Genomic DNA, 19,868 nt, shown 5'->3' with positions numbered 1-19,868 from the left:
CCTCAAACGCTCTCCTCCCCTCTGGGCAACGCCAACAAAAAACGCCCGCCATGATGAGTTCTGCCGCCTGGGAAGGCCAGGACCAGCACATGTCCTCGGGCCCCGACGACGAGTTCAACCAGTTCCTCGACATGACGGGCATCGGCACCATCCCCGACGCGACCGCCATGCAGTTTGACTTTCACACCTTCAACGATGCCGCCTCCGCCTCCGGGCCACAGCCCATGATGCCCGGCGCCGCCCACCAGCAGCACGCCCAGCAACAACATCACCAGCAGCAGCAGCAGCAGCAGTCCCGACAGAACCCCTCGGCCGACGCCCTCATGGCCGACTCGGACCCCTCCGCCATGATCCCCCGCAGCGACGGCCTGCTGCAGAACCACACGCCCGCCATGTCCGCCGTCTCCCACCCGTCCATCACCGCCCACATACTCGCCACCTCGGCCCCCGACTCCATCTCCAATATTGACGCCCAGATTCACTACCTCCAGCAGCAAAAATTCCACCAGCAGCAGCGCCAGCTCCACGAGCAACATGCCACATTTTACGGCCCCCACGGCCACTCGGTGCCTCCCACGCCGCAGAGCCTCGAGATGCCTCCAGGCTCGGGCCAGTTCTACTCCCAGGCCGAGCAGATGCCCCAACGGACTGCCTACGACCGCAGCTATCACCAGCGCGTGGCTGAGCAAGATGTACGTGCCTCTCTCGTCCTTGCTACTCGAAGAGATGGCCCCCAGCATGGCAGGAAGCTAACCTCGCTCACAGATGGCCTTTACCCCTCTCGTATCGCCCGCCGTCACCCCGCTAGATCCCCATTTCAACATGGACAGCGCGTTTTCTGTCCCCAATTCATATTTCAGCCCTCTGACGTCTCCTGCGCTGCATGCGCAGCCTGACGGCTCTGTCTACGATCACAGCACCAACTCCAACAACTCGCCCATTGACATGGACCTCGAGACACCGCCCGCCACACAACCAGCACCCCCCAGCCACGATCTCGCCAAAAAGGCTCGCAGAAACAACGCCGCCAAGGCTCGCTCAAAATCGGGCGTCAAGAACTCGCCCATTGCCAAGCCCCAACGGCGCAAGGTTGGCCCCAGCCCGGCCATTGTCTCCCAGGTCCTGAGCGAGGTCGACGAGAGAAGGCTGCAAAATAGCGGCGAAGCTGGCCTGCTGCCTCTGCCGGCCACGTCGACAGAGGGCTCCGAAGAGAACGCCTCGGTCTCGCCCGAAAACCTCACAGACATGCCACCGCCGCCGGTTCCCGCGCGGCGGTCCAACAGCAAGTCTCCCTATATCCAGGCGCAGAATGGCAGCGCGAACCAGGCGCCGCCGCTTTCTCTGCACGAAGAGCGCCAGCAGCCTCACCCGGCCACGCCCGCCTCGCTCATGAAGCTGGCCTCCAAGGGCAAGAAGCCGCACGCCGCACAGCTGGGCGACACGGCCACCGAACACATTGAGTCTCTGGAGCTGCCCGAGTCCGTCTCCAACCGACCGCTCGCGCCCATTGACACGCACGTTGCCTCGCAGTTTCCCGGCCACGACCAGCCTGCCTCGGCGCGCAGCACAATATTCCACCACCCTTCGCCGTCGCCGAATCTGCGCCCGCTCGGCGGCACGCCGTCCGCCAACGCGAGCCCCTCGCTCGGTCCGCGATCCGTCGGCCTGCCGGCGCGCAAAACCCCGCAACTACTGTCCCGGAATAACCGAAAACGGTCCACCGGCTCCGTGCACGTGTCGCCGGCGCTGCTCCCCCGGATATCGCCCAACATCAAGCCGCTGATTCCCGGCACGCCGGGCATGTCGGCCGAGGACACGTCGCGCCTGCTCATGTCCAAGTCGAACTACCAAAACATCCTCGAGGGCAACACGGTGCCCGGCGTCAGCTACCCGATGGAGCTGTCGACCAACCTGACGTCGAAGCGCACGTCGCACAAGATTGCCGAGCAGGGCCGCCGCAATCGCATCAACTCGGCCCTGCAGGTCATGGCGAGCCTGCTGCCCGATTCTGCGAAACCCACGTCGGAGGATGGCGAGGACGGCAAGGACGGCAAGCCGCCCGGGCCCAGCAATAGCAGCAACAGCGCCAACACGCCGAGCAGCAAGGCGAGTGTGGTGGAGAATGCCATTGTGCACATGAAGAATCTGCAAAAAGAGAATGAAGAATTGAAGAAGGAGGTGGAAGAGCTGAGAAGTAAAATGGAGGCCATGCAAAAAAGTTGATGTGCTCGGGCACTGACGCTGAATTCTTCTTTCATGGTTTCCATTTTCGCGCCTCTTTTCTTCTTTTCTTCTTTATGAGTCTCTTGGGGTCTATTTTTATGAGCGGGTTTGCATTATATACGTCGAAATTTGTCATGAGCGCGTTGTTGGATGGGGATACCCTTTTTTCCTTCTCACCATTTTTGTGGGGGGGTGGTGAACGTCGAGGGCAAGATGAGATGGTTGGCAGCGGCTCTGGTACTTCCCTTGACACTCTCTCTTCTTGGTTGATGCTGTGGACCAGTGACGAGAAGAAGGAGCTTGTTGATTCGAATACCGACTGTGGCCACTACTTGGGGATAATGGTGGTTTCGTTCTCCTTTGTCTCGCGCCGTTTTGAACCGAAAGGTTGATTTCTTGTGCTTTGGGGTTCCCTCTCTGTCGATTAATGGTGACTTGGGTGGTTTTTGGATGGGACATGGGTTTGTTTGGCAAAGCTGTCTTTTTTCATCCTTGTATACAGATGGCCTTTTTAGAGCTTCATTTTTTTTTTTTCAAACTTGTTCTCCATGTTGTTTGCAATAGTAGCAATCACTTTTCGAGGTGAAAACAAGGACATTATATATAAACAGTCTATAATATGCCTAATGTACATGATATTACTGTGTAAATGCACCTGGCGTTGGATTTTGTGATTGTTCAGTTTGTTTTTGTGGTATATGCTGCGTCTCTATTACCGCGGGAAACATCATGCGCCTTGCATGTATAATCGTTGATGCCTATATACAGATCCTCACCCCCTCCAACTTTAATCAGCTCAACTCTCGTCGCTACTCTCCCATGCCCCCGCCAAGCTTCAATTCGGGGCGGGCGGCGCGAAAGACGGGATCTCGTCCAGCTGCTCCATGACACCCACGACGAGCTGCAGGCTGTCCATGAAGGAGTTGACGGCCACGCGGAGCATGCGGTTCGTCGTGGCGCGGTAGTCGACGTGCAGCACCCGCGGGTCATCCCGCGCGACGGACAACGACCGACGGACGAGCGGCGATAGCTCCGGGTCGACGCCAATGGCCTGCAGCGCCGTCGAGGCCAGGCGCTCGGTGGGGAAGGGAACCTGCAGCTCGCTTTGTGTCCCAAGGTAAGCATATGTATGTGTACAAGTTGGGGTAGTTTAGGAGCAAATGGGATCGCAAGTTCGGATAAGAGGGCGCCGGTTCCATTCAGAAGTCATGGATTGGAATGCCGGGGATACAAAAACGTACATGGAGCAGGGAAACGCAGCGTCTGTCGCAGCCATCATGATACTTTTGAAACGACGGCGCAACTTGCTGCTGGTTGAACCTCTTTTTTCTGTCTATTTTTGGCGCGCGAGCGCTGCAAAGAATCTACTCGTACTGTTTGCTTTCCTACCCCAGGGGCGCCGAAAAATAGCGCTCGTTGTTCCAGGTTTTTGTTGTTGTGGCTACGCGGCCTCGACTGGAATGCAGGTTGAAGCACAAACCCCCCCATCCATCATCAAGTTTTTGTCCCGCCTTTCCATGGCGGGGTCTTGTTCTTTTTTTCCTGTCTCTTTTGGTTTGTAGCCACAGGTGGCTCATGCGCTGTGTGGCTCGCAGCATCGCCGTTGCCGTGGTGACCGTTTTCAGAGGACCGGCCCTCCCCGTCTCCACAACAATCACCGGTCGAGGAGGTACCAAGTCTCCGTGGGTTGGAACGTGGGAGCCGCCCACCCGCGGGTAGAGGGAACCGGGGATTGGCTGAATCCATGCGTTGCTGCATGTCAAGGAAGGATTCCTGCCCCATGGTCTTTTTTGCTCTCACAGGTAGGACAACAAGAAACGAAGCAGTACAGCAGAGGGGGGAAAACAAGTCTCAGCCACAAGTCGACCTACAATAACAAAAAGCAGTGTTGGATGGAAAAGAACCAGCCAGCATCATTCTTTTTCTCAACCTCCCCCCACGGCCAAATAGTTAGCCTGCTATATACAAGCCTACTGGGCAACTACCAGCTCAAACTCAACTGGGCATCCACTCTGGGCCCCCCTTTGGCATAAACACATTGCGCCGTTGTTTTGCGGCGAGGTAGCGTCTTGTTTCCTTCTTCCCTCTACATATCAACGGCTATTCCCAGTGTGTATTTTATTCTCACCTTGACCTCTTTACATTTCTTTTGCGGCTTGTTCTTGTTCTCTTTCATCACCGCCTCGAGGCGCCTTGCAGAGCAGCCAAGATCCACAATCGCCCAAGCTTCCCCTTGTCATCCACACTTCCCGCCTCCTCCTCTTCCTCACCCCGGAAAGCCCTGAACCAAAACAACAACATCCCCCAACAAGCAAGGCGCCCTTGTTTGCCAACTCTTCTTTTGCATCTTCTCTTTCTCTCGCAAAGCCAAAAGCAAGAGACGGCAGCTGGGCTCTTTTTTTTTTTATGTACTATTTCAGTTTACTTTTCGAAACGACGCAGCATTGTTAGCAACACAAACTCGTTGGGGGCCCTTGTCGCAAAATCACAACAAATCCTGGCTGTAGAAAAAAAAAACCTCCCGCAACACTCAATACAGCGACTGAGGCCACACAAAAGAGAGCTACATCTGCAATGGGTCCCACCGTCCGCCACTCCCAGAACCTGGGGCAGCTCATTGAGTATATACCTGGTGCGTTGCGTTTGTCTGATGCCGACGGCGAGAGCTTCGTGAATGCTGACTGCTTCCCTCCTAGACCGGCTCTACCTTGGCGCCTACATCACACCGCCCACGACCGACACCCTCTTCCCTACGCCGCCCGAATCGCCGCGGAAGCGAGCCCAACGGTCGGTCGAAGGCCGTGCCGCGCCACCGTCCAGCTCCCGCTCGCCGCCCTGCTACTTTACGATTGACGATACCCTCTTCTACAATGCCTTTCACCACGACTTTGGCCCGTTGCACATTGGTCACCTCTACCGCTTCGCCATTCGCTTTCACGATATCCTAGGTGCCAAGGAGAACAAGGATCGTCCCGTCGTCTTTTGGAGTGCTGCTGATCCCAGAAGTGAGCCCTCCCCTCGTTTGTTGTCATGTTGCTGTTCGTATCTTTTTGCTGACTTGTATCCTGTTCCCAGGCCGTGCCAATGCAGCCTGCATGCTCGCATGCTACATGGTGCTCATCCAGAACTGGCCGCCGCATCTCGCCCTCGCCCCCATTGCCCAGGTCGACCCGCCGCTGATGCCCTTCCGCGACGCCGGCTATAGTCAGGCCGACTATGGCATCACCGTCCAGGACGTCGTCTACGGCGTCTGGAAGGCCAAGGAGGAAAAGTGCATCGACCTCGACAACTTTGACCTCGACGAGTACGAGCGCTTTGAGCGTGTCGAGCACGGCGACTTCAACTGGGTCACGCCCAACTTTCTCGCCTTTGCCTCGCCCCAGCACACCCCCGTCGCCAAGATGACGGAAGACTCGGAGCTCTTCAAGCTCCTGCCCAGAGATCTCGACGCTGTCGACGCCCACGCCACCCTCCCCGCTCCCTTCAAGAATATCCTAACACACTTTGCCGAGCGCAATATTGGCCTGGTCGTGCGCCTCAACTCGCACCTCTACTCGCCCTCGTACTTTGAGGCCCTCGGCATCCAGCACATTGACATGATCTTTGACGACGGCACCTGCCCACCGCTCACCACGGTCCGCAAGTTTATCCGTCTTGCCCATGAGATGATTACCGTCAGGAAGAAGGGAATTGCCGTTCACTGCAAGGCCGGTCTAGGCCGCACAGGGTGCCTGATTGGCGCCTACCTCATCTACCGCCACGGCTACACCGCCGACGAGGTCATTTCCTTTATGCGCTTTATGCGCCCCGGCATGGTAGTCGGTCCCCAGCAGCACTGGCTGCATCTCAACCAGGGAACCTTCCGCGAGTGGTGGATCGAGGAGCGCGTCGAGCGTAGATTACGACGTGAGATGGCAGCATCGAACCCGGTACCCAGCACACCCATCCGGGCCATGCAGAAGAGCTCAATCCGCAACGGGCAATTATCCACACCCCCCAACCGCAGCCCCTCAAACCGCACGCCACTGAGCGAGGTTGAGGACCGCAGCAACCAAGCTCACAACCAGGAAGACTACTTGCCCGCACCTACCCCCGGCCAACCCAGAAAGACACGCTCAGAGCGACACCACCCGTACCACCGCTCAGGCACGACGACAATCGAGGAGGGTCAAAGTATCCAGCAGGAGACGGAGGTCGTGGCCGTGCAACGCCACTCTGCGGGCGGCGTTTCTGGTGACTCGGAAGAAGAGCTTCTCGTACGGATGCGCAGCTCCCGCAAGGCGTCCCAGTCGCCCATGCGCAGTGAGAAGTCGCCCATGCGGTGCGAAAAGTCGCGATCCGTGAGCCAGACCACGTCGACGACGACGACAATCTACATGATTGACAATGACGCATCGCAAGACGCCGAGAACATTGGCGCCGGCCGACCACCCAAGGCGGTAGAGCGCACGCAGAGCGCCTCGGCCACGCTGCCCCGCGTGCGCGCCAGCCGTCGCGGCGCCATGCCCGAGTCCCCTCTCCGCAGCAAGGACTCATCGTCAGCCGGCGTCCGCAAGACGAGTGGTCGCGTGGGCAGCGTTGGTCAGGGAACCTCTGCTGCCGCCATGGCGACCGCCCGCAAGGTGTCGGGCGCATAGAAGACGGCCCGAGCCAGACGACTCTTGTTTTGAGAAGAAGAAGAAAAAACGGCTGCGCATTTTTCAGCATCTTGGGGATATCACTCTTTATTCACGATGACGATTCACGTATTCCTTTCATTCTTTGAGCGATTCATTGCATGGCTTGGCTTTTGAAGACGGACAGTCTTTCTTTGGCGCAAGGGCGGACGAGATTTCTAACGGTCGAGCATTCATGTGGACACGTTGTCTACTATTCATCCTAACCGATTATTTTGAAGGATGAATACGGTTCTATTTGGCCGGTTGCGCGGGCATTGGGCGTTGTTGTGTTTTTTGGTTCATCATTCGGCACTTGGCATTTGGGTATTTTATCTGCGTTTGTTTTGTTTGTTTTTTGTTTGTTTTTTTGAAACGGCCGACATGGAGATTGAAGCGAGGACGGTTCTGATTTTTTTGGGAATGGCTATGAATGGATAAAGGGATGGAGGACTTTTCATTCTTTGTGGAAGAATGACAAGTTGACTCTGTTTCTCTCTCGGTGAGTGGCCTTTTCTTTCTTGTTGTTTTTTATATATCAGGGTATCACATTGGCATAAATTCAAAGTATTATTGAATATTAACAGCTCTGGCCTACGTACATGTGAAGCACCTTGGTGATGTAAACTTGTTTCAGCGTCTGTTTTTACACTGTCAAATGGCGAATCCAGGCCTACCCTGCACAGGTTGTGAATTTGTTACCCTGGTCACCTTGGTAGGCTCAAGTAGCCCACTAAATCCCTATGCAAAAAAGAAAAGCAAGGAGAAAAACAAATAGGGAAAAAGAAAAAAAGAAGCAAAATTCTACTATAGCTCGCATAAAGACGAATCAAATCAATCCACGATCTTGGCTTGGCTTGGCGATTTGCCGAGATCCAAAAGTCAAGCTAAAAACGAAGCCCAACCAATTTCAACCAAACAGAGACTGCCAATTACCACACACACACGAGAGAAGGGGTTGCAAAAAATAGTAAAAAAAAAACAATTGTATATAGAATTGCTGAATTCATACGCCGACAATTGCCAAGCAGGCCTTTTCTATGCATGAGATAGCTGGCGTAGTCGCCGTTGACATGGTAATGATCATGGTAAATAGTTATTTTCTCCTCGGCTCCGCCTCCGCCCCGAAAGAGCCTGGCTCCGCTTCGTATACATTGCTAGTAAATGACAAAAACTCGACTTCTTCAGAGCACCGGTTGGCCGTAGAGGGCGTGTACATGCCCACGACGTCCAAACGAGTCTCGTGAGAGCCCACGCCGCCTAGTAGACCTTCTTCTTCTCATCAATGGAAAACTGGCCGGGGCCGCTGTTGACGAGGAGGAGGAGACCACCGACAATGGAGAGGATCTGGAAAAAGTCGTACTTGGCAAAGTCCTTCTGGGGGTGGTGCTCGTGGAGCTGCAGCACGTTAGAAGACACGCAACAGTGGGGAGACTAGGCGCCGTCGTAGAACTTACAGTCCAAAAGTTGTTGACAAAGAGGTTGAAGATGGACAGAATGACCACAAGCAGGGTAGCGCTAAACTTGGCCTTGAAGCCGACGACAACCATGACGCAGGCGCCGGCGCCGAGGAGCGAGACGAGGACGCGCCAGATGGACCAGGAGCCGGAAAAGACGAAGCCAACAAACAGGAAGATGAGGAGGACGCGGCCGGCGAGCTGGAAATACATTTTGCGGTCCTTTTCGTCGAGCGTCGGCAGGCCGGCAAAGGCCTTGCTCTTGCGGACCCACGAGTCGGAGAGGACCATGATGAGGCCGCCAATGACGGACAGGTTGCGGAGGAAGAAGTTGAGGTCAAAGATGAGGCCGTAGCCAAGGGCCTGGGTGACGACGACAGCCATGAGGCCGGCGACGGCGTAGTCGGAGTACTTGCGGATGATGACGAGGATGGAGCAGGCGAGCATAGCGAGGACGTTGATGAGCAGGAAGAGGTGGGTGATGCCGCCGGGGACTGCAAGGGGTGTGTGTTAGTCAAAACGCTTCACCAATCTCCCGCCTCTCCATCGTGATTCATTTGTTGCAGGTCATCCAGCGGGGGAAAGAATGGGCTTACTGTGACGATAGTCGCGGAGGTAGATGAGCTGGTCGTTCCACTGGGTCATGATGCGGAGAGCATCCTCGAGAAAGGTGACGACGATGAGAAAGCGGCCAATGGCGGGGAGGTACCTATATCGAAAGAGAGACGAAAGCAATTGATTAGCCCAGATGCGTTCCCGTGTCCGTTGTCCTGACCGTTGATGGCGCGGCGCGGGCGCGCGAGCGCGGCGCAACGTGGGTTTCCAAGGGCGAAACGGGAGGGTGTGTTTTTTTTCCAAACTCACGGCTTAACGGGCTCGCTGACGGTCTCGAGGAAATCCTCGACCTTGCTCGTGTAGGGGCGGATCTGGTCGAGGATGCCCTGCTCCTCCTGCTGCTGCGAGGACGAGCCGTACGGGTTTGGGCCGCTGTTGAGGCCATAGCCGGCGGAGGAGCCGCCTCGAAGGGACATGGCGGCGGGCGGGCGGCGGCGAACGGGGGGGGGAGGGAAAGGGTTTGTTGGGGAGTTTCGTTGCTGTCGATGGAGAAAAGAGACGGACGCGCGGCGCTTCTCCCAAGCGAATTGATGGAGGCAAGTTGGGCGGATTTTTTTGGTGTTCGAGGAGTTTGGGGAAGTCGCGGGCGGAAGCTTTGGTCGTGGGTTTTAGGAACAGCTGTCCACTACTTTTTGCTTTGGCCTAACTACCTGGTTTAGGTCGAGTGCACAGTGGGTGAGCGAGAGAGCGGGGCGGGGGACGGAGCGCGGGCAGAGCGTGAGCGTCCAGGGAGAGGCTGGGGTAAGAAAAGCAAGCAGGCAAGCAACAGTGACGCGCAGCGGGCGTAGACTTATGAATAACGGCTCTGGAATTAATCATTCGCGAATTATTTGAGAGTTTTTTCAATATTACAGAGTTACGAGAATACTGGCTGCGAAGAAGTCAAATAATAGACACAAAGAGAAATACAGTGGCTGTTTGGCGTGCGCCCGCGAATCGTGAGCGATCTTGATGGGCCAGCCCAGGCCGAGCTATTTGAACAACTGTGTCCTCTCTGTACGATGGGCGGGGGGCAAGGCAAAGTAGCGGTGTCACCAAAATTGTATGAGGGCAGTACTTGACTGTACCTATGACACTAGCAGCGTTGTGGCATCATGGCACGAGCCAAGCCGAGCGCCACCAAGCTGTTTGTTGCTGGGTGCTTGCTTGTGCTGTGTACTTGAAACGATACCCGGAAATCACGCGCATGTACAGTAAGTACATGCCGCCAACTGGTCCGCAATAACGCCGTAGCCATCATCACTATTGTTCATTCTATACATGGCTTCCGGAGTCGAGTGGAAGAGTTCTGTCTACATCACGCAAAGACGCCGAGTTACACACAGAAGGGCCTGTCACTAGTTATGCAAGACAGGACGTGTGGCTTGCGCTCTCATGTCTGCCTCGTTTTGCTTCAGTAGTATCTTTTCAAGAGTTTGGCTGATGAGGTCATGATGAGATGAGAGCTTACATGGAAAGTTGAAAGTTGATCATCACTGCGCCGCATGAAAGGCGAAGAAACACAGAAGCACATTGGGTAGGGAGCGTCCATGGTGGGTGATAGATTCCTCTGATTGCCTCATATGTATGCAGATCAAAGATCTAACTATACCCGCTTACCCGCTAAGCAGCACCGCCCTTTTCTTATCAAACTAAAACAACGAACTCGGCTGCATCATAAACATCATGTCAAAACCAAAAATTCCATACTCGAGGGCTGGCAGCCAACCACAACTAGCCTACTGCTTCATCATTTCCCACAATCTGCAGCCCTCCGTAAATATCGTACTCGACCCGGCCTTCCTCCACGGCCCGCCGCATCTCCTCCCGCAACACCGTCCGCTCGCCCGTCGCCGGATCCCACTCCCAGCCCTCGCGCATCCACATCCATCGTAGATAGGCTCGGAGTTCCTTATCCGCCGGCAAGACCCTCATCCACTCTGGCTGGAACTCACCCCGCGCTCCCTTGCCGTTGTAGTCCTTGGCCCGTCCCAGGAGCACGTCTCTGCAAAAGATGCGCCAACTGTCCAGCGAGTACGGGCCCTGCGTCATGTGCCCAATCTCCCAGCCGTCCGTGGCGTCCACGCCGTCGACGACGCGGCCTACTTTGCGCGTTTCGTATCCCCGTACGGCATAGCAGACACCCGGTCGCGGCGGGTGAAACATGAACATTCGCGCGTACTTTTGCATCTTGGCGAGCCGGTTCTGACTGAGACCCAAGTGGCGAATCATGGCGACAATCTCCGCCGCATTGTCGGGGTCGGCAACGTCACGCGGTGTGGGAAAGCGCTCTCTGAGGCGCAGAAATGCCGGAATGGCGTAGTCGCCCTTTGTCTTGATGAGAAACGTGACGACGATGAGCAGCCAAAACGGCTCATGGGCCACCTGTTCCTGGATGATGCCGAATGACCCTGCGCTGAGAGGAGGGAAAGGGATGCAGGACACTGTTCCGGGACTGGGCCGGGGATTGGCAGATCGCGGCGCTCTCGATGGCGTGCTGAAGTAGGGCGACGTCCCGGCATTGGCATGAACGCTCGGCAGCTGTGTCTTGCCTGGGTCCTTTGGGTAAACGCAAGAGGGCCGACGACCAGGTGCAGGAATGTTGAGCCGCGAAATGAATGTGCTGGGAAATTCTGTCGCTCGAAATCTTTTCGGCGTAGAGAAGCCGTCGTCCGTTTCGCCGCTTTGGCACCAGTAGTGCGACGAGACAGCATCGACTTTGCGCTTGGCAGCCTTGGTCACCTTGGTCTTCTTTGGATATCTGAACAAGCAAGGATCCAGGGACAAGCTAGAGACGGCTTCTTTGGCAAGAGATTCGGCCCGCTTGATGAGACGATCGGTTTCCTCCCACGCCGTTTCGGATGGACGGGCATTCTTCTGAGTAGCTGACGGCGTTTGGATGTTGCTGCCGTGATTCCAAGCACAATCGACGTCATGGTACCATGACTCGGCCCCGGCAGTCAAGCTTTGGTCAAAAATGGCCTTGAAGTCGTGCGGCGACACATGGCGATCCTCCACGATGCCGACCAAGAATTCGTAGGCATCAGCTGGAACGTCAAACACCTGGAGGATCTGGTCCCCAAAGCGTGGCGCCATCGGAAGCGCAAATTTGGACAGAGAATCCGAGCTGATTGATGCATGCGCAAGAAGATTGTGAAGAGCGTCACGGCGATGGCGAGGCCATGGAGAGCCGAGCCGCGGATGGTGGGCTGACAGCCAGCTCAAGCTCACTTGGAGCTCACCTTTGGTTCACGGCAGCAGTGACATGTCGGGCGGCTTCATTGGCAAGTAAATGCCCTTGAACAGGGAATGCAGCGATATCGATAGCAACAGGCAATTTCACGTTGCGTAACGAGAGTTATTAGAGCTGTGGGCTGTTATGTCTCGGGTTAGGTCGGTCGCCGCGGTGTGTGAGAAGCTTGGCATCGATCTGGAGTAATTGCACTAACGTGGGCAGCGCAAACCTTGTGTGATTAGATGTTAGGGGAACTCTGGTGCTCGGGCCGCGCAGTGCACAGCACGCGGGGATTGTGTGTTTGTGGCACAGGCGGCGAGCGCGCATCCGGACATCGGTCAATGCTATTGCGATGGAGGAACGCCATTTTTTCTATTTAGTTGACATCTAACAGCCTAGTATTTTTTTGCATTCTGTCTTCTCACAACCCTCAATCTGATTTTTCCGTATTTCCCAGCGGTGACGACAGCGCCCCAGTAAACAAGGCCGCCATAAAACGAGAAAGAACAAATATCACAGCGGTCCAGAGGCCCTCCGTCAGCGCCGAAAGAAAGCACGCCACGCCGAGCGCCAACCGCTGGGAAGAAAGGAAGAACTGGATCCTGGAGCCACAGGACCGCCGCTAGCAAACCAGTGTGTGGGCGGGCAGTGGGCACCCACCACGAGAAACAAGTCGCCCCCAGAGACTCCCCCGTCCAAAAAATTGCCAGACAAACGGGTTCCTCCCTTTCAAGTCACGTGACAACATCTGGTCCTCACCACCTTTGTTCTCGCCCAGCACGGCTGCCTTGCGCTTCCCAACATCCCAATCCAACTCTCCCTCGGAGCCCGTCACCCGAATTCACGACAACCACCGTCATCACCCTCCGAAAAGAAATCATCCAAGAGATGAGTAGTCGCAGTGGGAAACTTGCCCCTGAAGTCAATCGGTCAGTCTCTCTGCGCCCGTCGCCCGTCTTTTCCTGTCGCCCTGTCGCGTCCTGGTTCTCACCACACCAGCCTGGCGCTGTGCGTCTGCCTGCATGACGTCGTCTGACACGCAGCGACCATCGACAGCATCGATGATACGAATTTTAACTGTTGCTAACTGTCTAATAGAGCTCTGTTCGTCAAGAACTTGAGGTACATTTATTTTCCGCCCGCGAACTTTTTGGTTGCCGACGTTTTCTGCCGCCTTGCGACCACGACCCATTCACGATGAAGTACTAACATGAAAATCTCGATAGCTACAACGTGACGCCGGAAGAGCTTTTCGCTCTTTTTGGAAAGTTCGGACCTATTCGACAGGTTCGACAGGGCATCGCCCCCGGAACCAAGGGAACGGCTTTTGTGGTCTATGAGGATGTCATTGATGCCAAGCAAGCCTGCGACAAGCTCAACGGCTTCAACTTTCAGAACCGCTATCTAGTTGGTAAGCCATCGCCCGACAACAATCTCTAGTCACCCTCCACGTCCACAACCCCACTATTACCTGCCCTCGCATGTCATACTAACGTTTACGCAGTACTATACCACCAGCCCGACAAGATGGCCAAGTCAAAAGAGGACCTGGAAGCACGCCGCCAATCATTAGCGAGGCTCAAGCAGCAGCATGGTATCGATTGACAATTTGACCGGTCTGCTGATGGTCTGCGAGAGAAGAAAACTTCCTCATCTGCAGGCCGGTCTCCCCCGTCTCCCAAGACACCCGCCAAGACAACTTCGTCGAATCTCAAAACCATTCCGCGAAGCGCGTCCCCGGCGACGAAGCCAACCCAACCCGAGTCCGTCAGTCCCCGCACTGTTCGCTTCGTTGAGAGCATGCGCGCCCCCGTTGCGGTTCATGCGGGAATGTAAACTCTGCCTCGCCAGCTCGATATGCCACCGCCGATACTGGACTACCTGCACCGACGACATCTCGACTGGCGCCTCGAGGCATGCAAGAGCTGAGATTGCCTGAAACGCCTACCAAGCCATACCACTCTCGACGGCAATGTCGAATCACTCGACATCTCATTCATCTTTAGACGGAGTGGTGGAATAGCACCTGTTACACTATGGAGTTTTAGGAGGATTTGGCTACTTGTTATATTATTGTGACGAAACGCTCCAGTCACGCATTTGCAACAAGGCTGCCATTATTATACTATTGTCATTATCAAGCAGCCCAAGTTGTCTTCTCTTCTCCCTTTATTCTCTATCTCTTTCCTTTTGACCCAGTTTTTGAACCTTCGCTTGGTGTACGTCTGATACTGGTCGCTGAGGCGCATTCTTTTGTTTACTATGATCCTAAACTTGCTTCCGAGAGTGGGCTAGAAGAATATATTTTGTTGCGAGTCCGTTTACCTGGTGTTATTACCTGGACCTGTGATGCGGCATGGACTCGCATGTCCAAACTAAAGAAAGCGTAGAGATGGGGTTCTCCTTTTCCATGATGCCGACAATCATGTCAAGTAATGTACTTGGCTGCGTAGACTGGCGCGATACTCTTTGTGGTGGCCGTGATATTCTCTGACGAGGTATAATCTCTGCTCATGAGTATTTTGACGTAATTTTCCCTTAGTGTGTGCACAGGTCGAATAAGAATTCAGCGGCCGCCAACGCAAAGCTTAAATTCAGCCACGCGAAATGATGACGCGCGGGCGGTCCAGTTTAAGCTTTGGCAGTAGTTATCTGATAGGAACGTGCGGTTCTCATCTCACTCGAGCAAGATAACCGACGAGCTCTGATAGGGCGAATGCTGGGTCGGGTTCCCCTTTGCACCAACGAAGGATATTCCGAGCGCCATCTGCCTTGACGGCGCACCAAAGGCCGGGGCGGGCCAACGCCGATAAGAAATGGTAGTTGCCGTGATGTCGAAGACGATCCAACCCGGCCGAGGGGCATTGATGGAAACTCGACCCAACTCATGGATTGACTTGATCAAGGCATAATCCGTTTGTTGCAATGCGCCTCATCGCCAGGCCTCGGGCCTCTGAGTGCCTCGTGGCAAGCCGACAACCAGTCCGGGTTCCAGCCGTGCCACCGGCGTCGGCCAACACCCACGGCCCATGGTGTAACCGAAAAAAGGGTCCGTCCAACGCAGCTCGGTTATCGGTAAGAGAGGGGGGGCCGCTTCACCGACATGAAGCGCAACAAGTTGGGCCAGAGCAGAGCTTTGTTGGGATGAAGGAAAGAAAAAGGCAGATGCTCAAAAAAAAAACGCCTAGGAGTCAGACTGGCCGCGAAAGGAGGCGGCCAAGCGCAAGGCGACCAGCGGCCTGTTTTGGCGGCCCATGGGCGGTGCTGGGGGTCGCATCACGGGCGCGGGGCTGTTGACGATGGGGGCAGGCCAACGTTGTGAGGTAAATCCCCGGTTGCTACTTTGGATAGTTTTTTCGGAAGAAGAAGACGGAAACAAAAAAGAAGAATAGCTCCTGAATTCTAAAACTTGTCATTCTAATTGTAGACTTGAAACGTATTTTGGCTATTTTTGTTCCCGCTTTCTGCCCCTGGGCGGTTAGCGAGCCTGGGGTACCTGGGGCAAAAAATAGGACAGTGACAACTTGGTGCAAAGCACTTTGTGCAGAGTGCTTGGGCAGCCCGCCAAGCGCGGGCGCTTACGTGCAGTGCTCTTGAACATATTTTTATGCTTTTGGTGCATTGGTACGTTGAGACGAGAATTGACGAGCAAACAGGTGCAAAGTACATGGTTACTACGATGATGTGTAATTCCATTAAAGTGAGTGAAGTGAGATATCTTATTGTGGTTAATGGCCGACATTGGCCGCAAGATGGGGTCGCAGATGGGCCAGACTATCATCACGGCTTTAACCCATTGGGAACTACGCCCGGGCTTACCAGCAATCGCCCGCATACATGTCATCGGCTATTATGCAGTTGTCTTCGTTTCAGAGTGTAAACAAGAATGAACAAGAATAGATAAAACGTCAGATTGCCCGTACCTTGCGTTAGGTCGTACTGAGGCGAAGATGCAAAACAAGAGAAGGCTGCGAATGGCGATCGCCCCCTGTCCATCAGGCTGTGGGAACGTTGTTATTTTCTTGCCCGCATCGTTCATCTATTATTGGAAGCGTTCCCAGCTGCGAATGGAGGTGTGGTGGTGCCAGGCAGGCGGGCTGCAGTCTTGCCTTGTAGGGAGCTTTGGCGAGCGACTAATACGGAAGCTTGGCAACCACCTGAGCTGAAGAGGTTATTAGGTAACTAGGGAAGCCCATGCAGGCAGGCAGGCGCCCAGGGAAGCAGTTTTGGTGATGCCAGTAGAAGCTCACCAGTTAGCGCCCATAACATCGTTCCGGACCAGGGGGGGTCCTCGAGCAGGAACCCTCGAACCCACCAACCCGCAGCCATGACGAAGAGAAGTTGCAGGGGGCCGTAGTTTGCGGTTCCCTTGTTACCGCTGTCTTCATGGGCTTCTGAACTGGGACGGTTGTTTGATTGAATGGTTCACCTAGAAGCAGAAGTCGAGTCCGCCTCACGCAAACACCAGGCAAAAAGGCAATTGTGGTTTCAATGACGTCGTTTTCGGGCGCAATGGACATGGGCAGAGGGCATCATGAGCCCGGCCGTCTTTCGAGGCCTGCGTTAGCTTCAAGGCAATGGAGAATGGGGCATCTAGCTCCCATCTCGGCGTCCAAGGTGTAACGAGCAACTCTGTACTGGAAAGCTGCCTGTTCCCCGACTTTCTTCGGTGGGTCCGGCCATAGATGCCGACAATAGACTTTGTCCGGACGGCGGAGAGAAAGGACAACGAGAGAGGCGTAGATGCGTGGGATGCAGGCCAGACAGGCCGTTCTGCTAGCCAACCCTTCTAGCGCAAGGCAAAGGCGACCCTGGGCAAAAACCCTTGGCTGGTCCCAACACAGCATTCTTTTTTTAGCGTCACCCTCGTTTTGCAGTCTCAGATGGGTTGTATGTATCCTCTGCACTGGGGATGTATGCAGGCGGTACATTGTATCAGCCTATCCGCCGCCGAGGCTGTGATGGAGCCCATCGTGGGCGCCAAACTTGCCCACACGCATCCCTGCCGCCACCGCAGGTCCCCCTCGCCTTTTAGTTGGAAAAGAGGTACGGATGGGACTGCTGGCGCTGTTCCTACTTTCTGGGTCATTGGCTCTGGAATGGGTTATGCTGCCTGCATGGCGGTTCGCCCAAGTTGGATACCACACCATCTTGGGATGGAGGTGGAGGAGGAGGAAAAGGAGGAGAGGAGGGGCACACTACTCCGTACACACACCACACTCACTGCCTTTTGCCGCCTTCACCTTGGAGCCGAATTTAACCAACCAAATTCTGTCCAACATCTATTAAAGGCGATTGATTCCTGCCTCTTCCAATGATTCAATTCTCACCACCACTCACCACTTCCTTTCCTCCTCACCTCTCCTGGCCTCTTCTCCTCGGACTTGCCGCACAACACTCTGCCGTTTGTCTGCCGCTTACTCGAGAGACAAACAATCCTCAATATCAACGCCCCCAATCCTCGACTTTGAATCACCCTTGGGCCCCCAAATCCCACAGCGCCCGTTTGTTTGCTAGATTGCATACGACCTTTCTGCGCCGATTTCCTGGTGACGGTGGCCGAGACATTCTCATCCTGCCACTTCCCGCCTGCATCACCAACTTACACCAGAACAACACCCCACCACCACCAAACCATGCCGCCCACTCTTCGCCTCTCCGTGCCCGTTGCGCACAGCAACTACGAGCTCGGCCGCGACGACTACGGGACCCCGAGCAGCAGCGAGCCCGACCTGGACTACAGCAGCAGCTCCTCGGCGAGCGGCCTCGACGACGACATCAGCAGCAGCGGCTCCGACAACAACGACCAGCAGTCGGACCAGGTGCGCTCCCCCACGCGCCTCGTCTACAACCTGGACGCGCTCCCGGAAAAGACTAAGACAACGGTCCGCGAGGCCTTTCACGAGCCCCCGGCCATGGTCGTGCAGCACTGCCGCCAGGTGGACGACACCTTTGCCTTTCAAATGTCCGAGGTCGTGACACGCTCTGTGCGCATCCGCGCGCCCTCGTCCGGCCCTGCGCGCCTGAGCTGTTCCTGCTCGCAGAACAACAAGACGGACAGCAACAGCAAGGAGCCGTGCCACCACATCTTGTGGCTCCTCGACCAGCTCGTCAAGCAGACGCTGTACGACACGGACCACGAGCAGCCGCTGACCATGACGGCCGCCGGCTACCCCGAGGAAATGGGCGATCCGTTTCGCGCCATTGCCGACCACCACCTCAACATTGTCGCCGACGGCCTGCACTGCCGCCACGTGGACGAGGGCTGCTACGACCCCAGACAGGACAACACGCACCGGATGAGAGAATCGCGCGAGCTGCTGTCTTCTATCCACGGAACGTCCCCCGATACCTTTCGACCGGATCTCTTTGACGAGCCGCTTCCCAGTCCGCCCCTGGCCAAGCCCCAGGACCTCGACCACACCATACTGCGCATGCTCGTCGACGAGGACAATCTCTTCCACTACTTTCTCACGGAAGAGTCGCGCGGCAGCACCGTGCTACAGCAGTTCCGCCTCCTGACGCACCGCATAAACGCCGTCTTCCAAGACTTTGACCAGCACAACGCCGTGACGGGCGAGCCCAAGAAGACGGGATCAAGGCACACAGTTGCCTGGGCGGCCCGCCACATCCAAGGCGTCGTCAACCTCGTGCGGTACGCCATCTGGAGCGGCACGCGACCGCTCACGGCGGCCGAAAAGACGGCGGCGGCGCGGACGCTCATCCACGTCCTCGACTGCGTCCTGAAGCGTCGCCGCGCCGACGACGCCGGCCACCTCTTCTTCCAGCGCTTCCTCGGCGGCGCGGACACCGGCTTCGTCCTGGATGAGCTGGAAATGATCCCCGAAGGCGCCCGGCTGTACCTGCGCAGCCTCGAGGCCATGGTGCACAGACTGGCCGAGCAAGAGGAGGTGATGCCGGCCTACCTGCTCCGATTCCGCAAGTTTGTTGCCCAGCTCAAGGCGAGCGGGCCGCCGCCGAGTCTGAAGCGGGAAAGCCCGAGTGATGACGACGAGGAGGAACAGGGCACATGTAAACGCAGGAGATGAAGAAGAAGAAGGAAACTACTTAATGATTGGATGGGGCATGGGTAAAAAAGAGACGCATCACACGATTGGCATATTTTGGATTTGGGCAGATTTACACTTCTTTTGTGATATATTAAGACTTTACAATTCACTTTTCACTTTTTTTCTACCTCATGAGACGGACCACATGAAATCAACATTTATTTAAACTTGATAGATTTATACTTCTTCCTTACATATTAGAAAACTTGAAACTAACCATTTTCCTTTCAAACCCCGTCTAATAATTTTTTCTACATCATGTCAACGCCATTGAGGATGCTGGCCGTATCATATGACCAATGCAAGGTCAAAGCTTGTCGTCATACGCGTCCAAGAAGGCCTCGACCGCCGCCAGACTCGGGCGGTCCGGGAAGGCCTCGTTTGCGCGCCCCGCCTCTCGACACTCAATATGGTTCCGCACCCAGCGCTCCGACTCGGCGATGCGGCGCCTCCAAAACGCGGCGGCGGCCGCGCGCACATTCTCCGGCGTCGACCCGCCCGTCGTCTCCAGCTCGCGCAGCACCAGCGTGCTGCCGGAGCGGACGACGACGCTGCTGAGCGTGGGCACGCGGCCGGCGGTGCACCAGTCGACCAGCCGGCGCAGGGCGGGCGGCGTGCGGGCGTAGGCGGGAAA

At 55.8% G+C, this 19,868-nt stretch overlaps 8 protein-coding genes across 8 annotated transcripts; 4 read left to right on the top strand and 4 right to left on the bottom strand.

Annotated features, from left to right (window-relative positions):
- Positions 1-50: 50 nt before the first annotated feature.
- CCM_06265 (phosphorus acquisition-controlling protein) lies at positions 51-2,223 on the top strand (the record flags this gene model as incomplete). The annotated part of the gene is made up of 2 exons (XM_006671406.1): positions 51-692; positions 766-2,223. 2 exons carry the CDS (start codon positions 51-53, stop codon positions 2,221-2,223), a joined length of 2,100 nt encoding a protein of 699 aa, XP_006671469.1.
- Positions 2,224-3,058: 835 nt separating this feature from the next.
- CCM_06264 (Transcription factor Pcc1) lies at positions 3,059-3,502 on the bottom strand (the record flags this gene model as incomplete). The annotated part of the gene is made up of 2 exons (XM_006671405.1): positions 3,059-3,326; positions 3,465-3,502. 2 exons carry the CDS (start codon positions 3,500-3,502, stop codon positions 3,059-3,061), a joined length of 306 nt encoding a protein of 101 aa, XP_006671468.1.
- Positions 3,503-4,797: 1,295 nt separating this feature from the next.
- On the top strand, positions 4,798-6,860 carry CCM_06263 (tyrosine-protein phosphatase CDC14; the record flags this gene model as incomplete). The annotated part of the gene is made up of 3 exons (XM_006671404.1): positions 4,798-4,855; positions 4,920-5,228; positions 5,299-6,860. 3 exons carry the CDS (start codon positions 4,798-4,800, stop codon positions 6,858-6,860), a joined length of 1,929 nt encoding a protein of 642 aa, XP_006671467.1.
- A 1,278-nt stretch (positions 6,861-8,138) lies between these two features.
- On the bottom strand, positions 8,139-9,366 carry CCM_06262 (COPII-coated vesicle protein SurF4/Erv29; the record flags this gene model as incomplete). Its single annotated transcript, XM_006671403.1, has 4 exons — positions 8,139-8,276; positions 8,336-8,829; positions 8,932-9,044; positions 9,200-9,366. The coding sequence occupies 4 exons, from the start codon at positions 9,364-9,366 to the stop codon at positions 8,139-8,141; spliced, it is 912 nt and encodes a 303-aa protein (XP_006671466.1).
- Positions 9,367-10,663: 1,297 nt separating this feature from the next.
- CCM_06261 (pre-mRNA splicing factor) lies at positions 10,664-12,025 on the bottom strand (the record flags this gene model as incomplete). Its single annotated transcript, XM_006671402.1, has 1 exon — positions 10,664-12,025. One exon carries the CDS (start codon positions 12,023-12,025, stop codon positions 10,664-10,666), a length of 1,362 nt encoding a protein of 453 aa, XP_006671465.1.
- Positions 12,026-13,052: 1,027 nt separating this feature from the next.
- On the top strand, positions 13,053-14,000 carry CCM_06260 (pre-mRNA branch site protein p14; the record flags this gene model as incomplete). Its single annotated transcript, XM_006671401.1, has 5 exons — positions 13,053-13,093; positions 13,263-13,286; positions 13,391-13,575; positions 13,669-13,758; positions 13,825-14,000. 5 exons carry the CDS (start codon positions 13,053-13,055, stop codon positions 13,998-14,000), a joined length of 516 nt encoding a protein of 171 aa, XP_006671464.1.
- A 2,346-nt stretch (positions 14,001-16,346) lies between these two features.
- Positions 16,347-16,684, bottom strand: CCM_06259 (uncharacterized protein; the record flags this gene model as incomplete). Its single annotated transcript, XM_006671400.1, has 2 exons — positions 16,347-16,558; positions 16,630-16,684. 2 exons carry the CDS (start codon positions 16,682-16,684, stop codon positions 16,347-16,349), a joined length of 267 nt encoding a protein of 88 aa, XP_006671463.1.
- Positions 16,685-17,800: 1,116 nt separating this feature from the next.
- Positions 17,801-19,860, top strand: CCM_06258 (uncharacterized protein; the record flags this gene model as incomplete). The annotated part of the gene is made up of 2 exons (XM_006671399.1): positions 17,801-19,196; positions 19,541-19,860. The coding sequence occupies 2 exons, from the start codon at positions 17,801-17,803 to the stop codon at positions 19,858-19,860; spliced, it is 1,716 nt and encodes a 571-aa protein (XP_006671462.1).
- Positions 19,861-19,868: the final 8 nt, after the last annotated feature.

This window comes from Cordyceps militaris (assembly GCF_000225605.1).
Source record: "Cordyceps militaris CM01 unplaced genomic scaffold CCM_S00004, whole genome shotgun sequence".
NCBI lineage: Eukaryota > Fungi > Ascomycota > Sordariomycetes > Hypocreales > Cordycipitaceae > Cordyceps > Cordyceps militaris.
The sequence above is the reverse complement of the archived record's forward strand: the minus strand, read 5'-3'. Positions and strand labels throughout refer to the sequence as shown.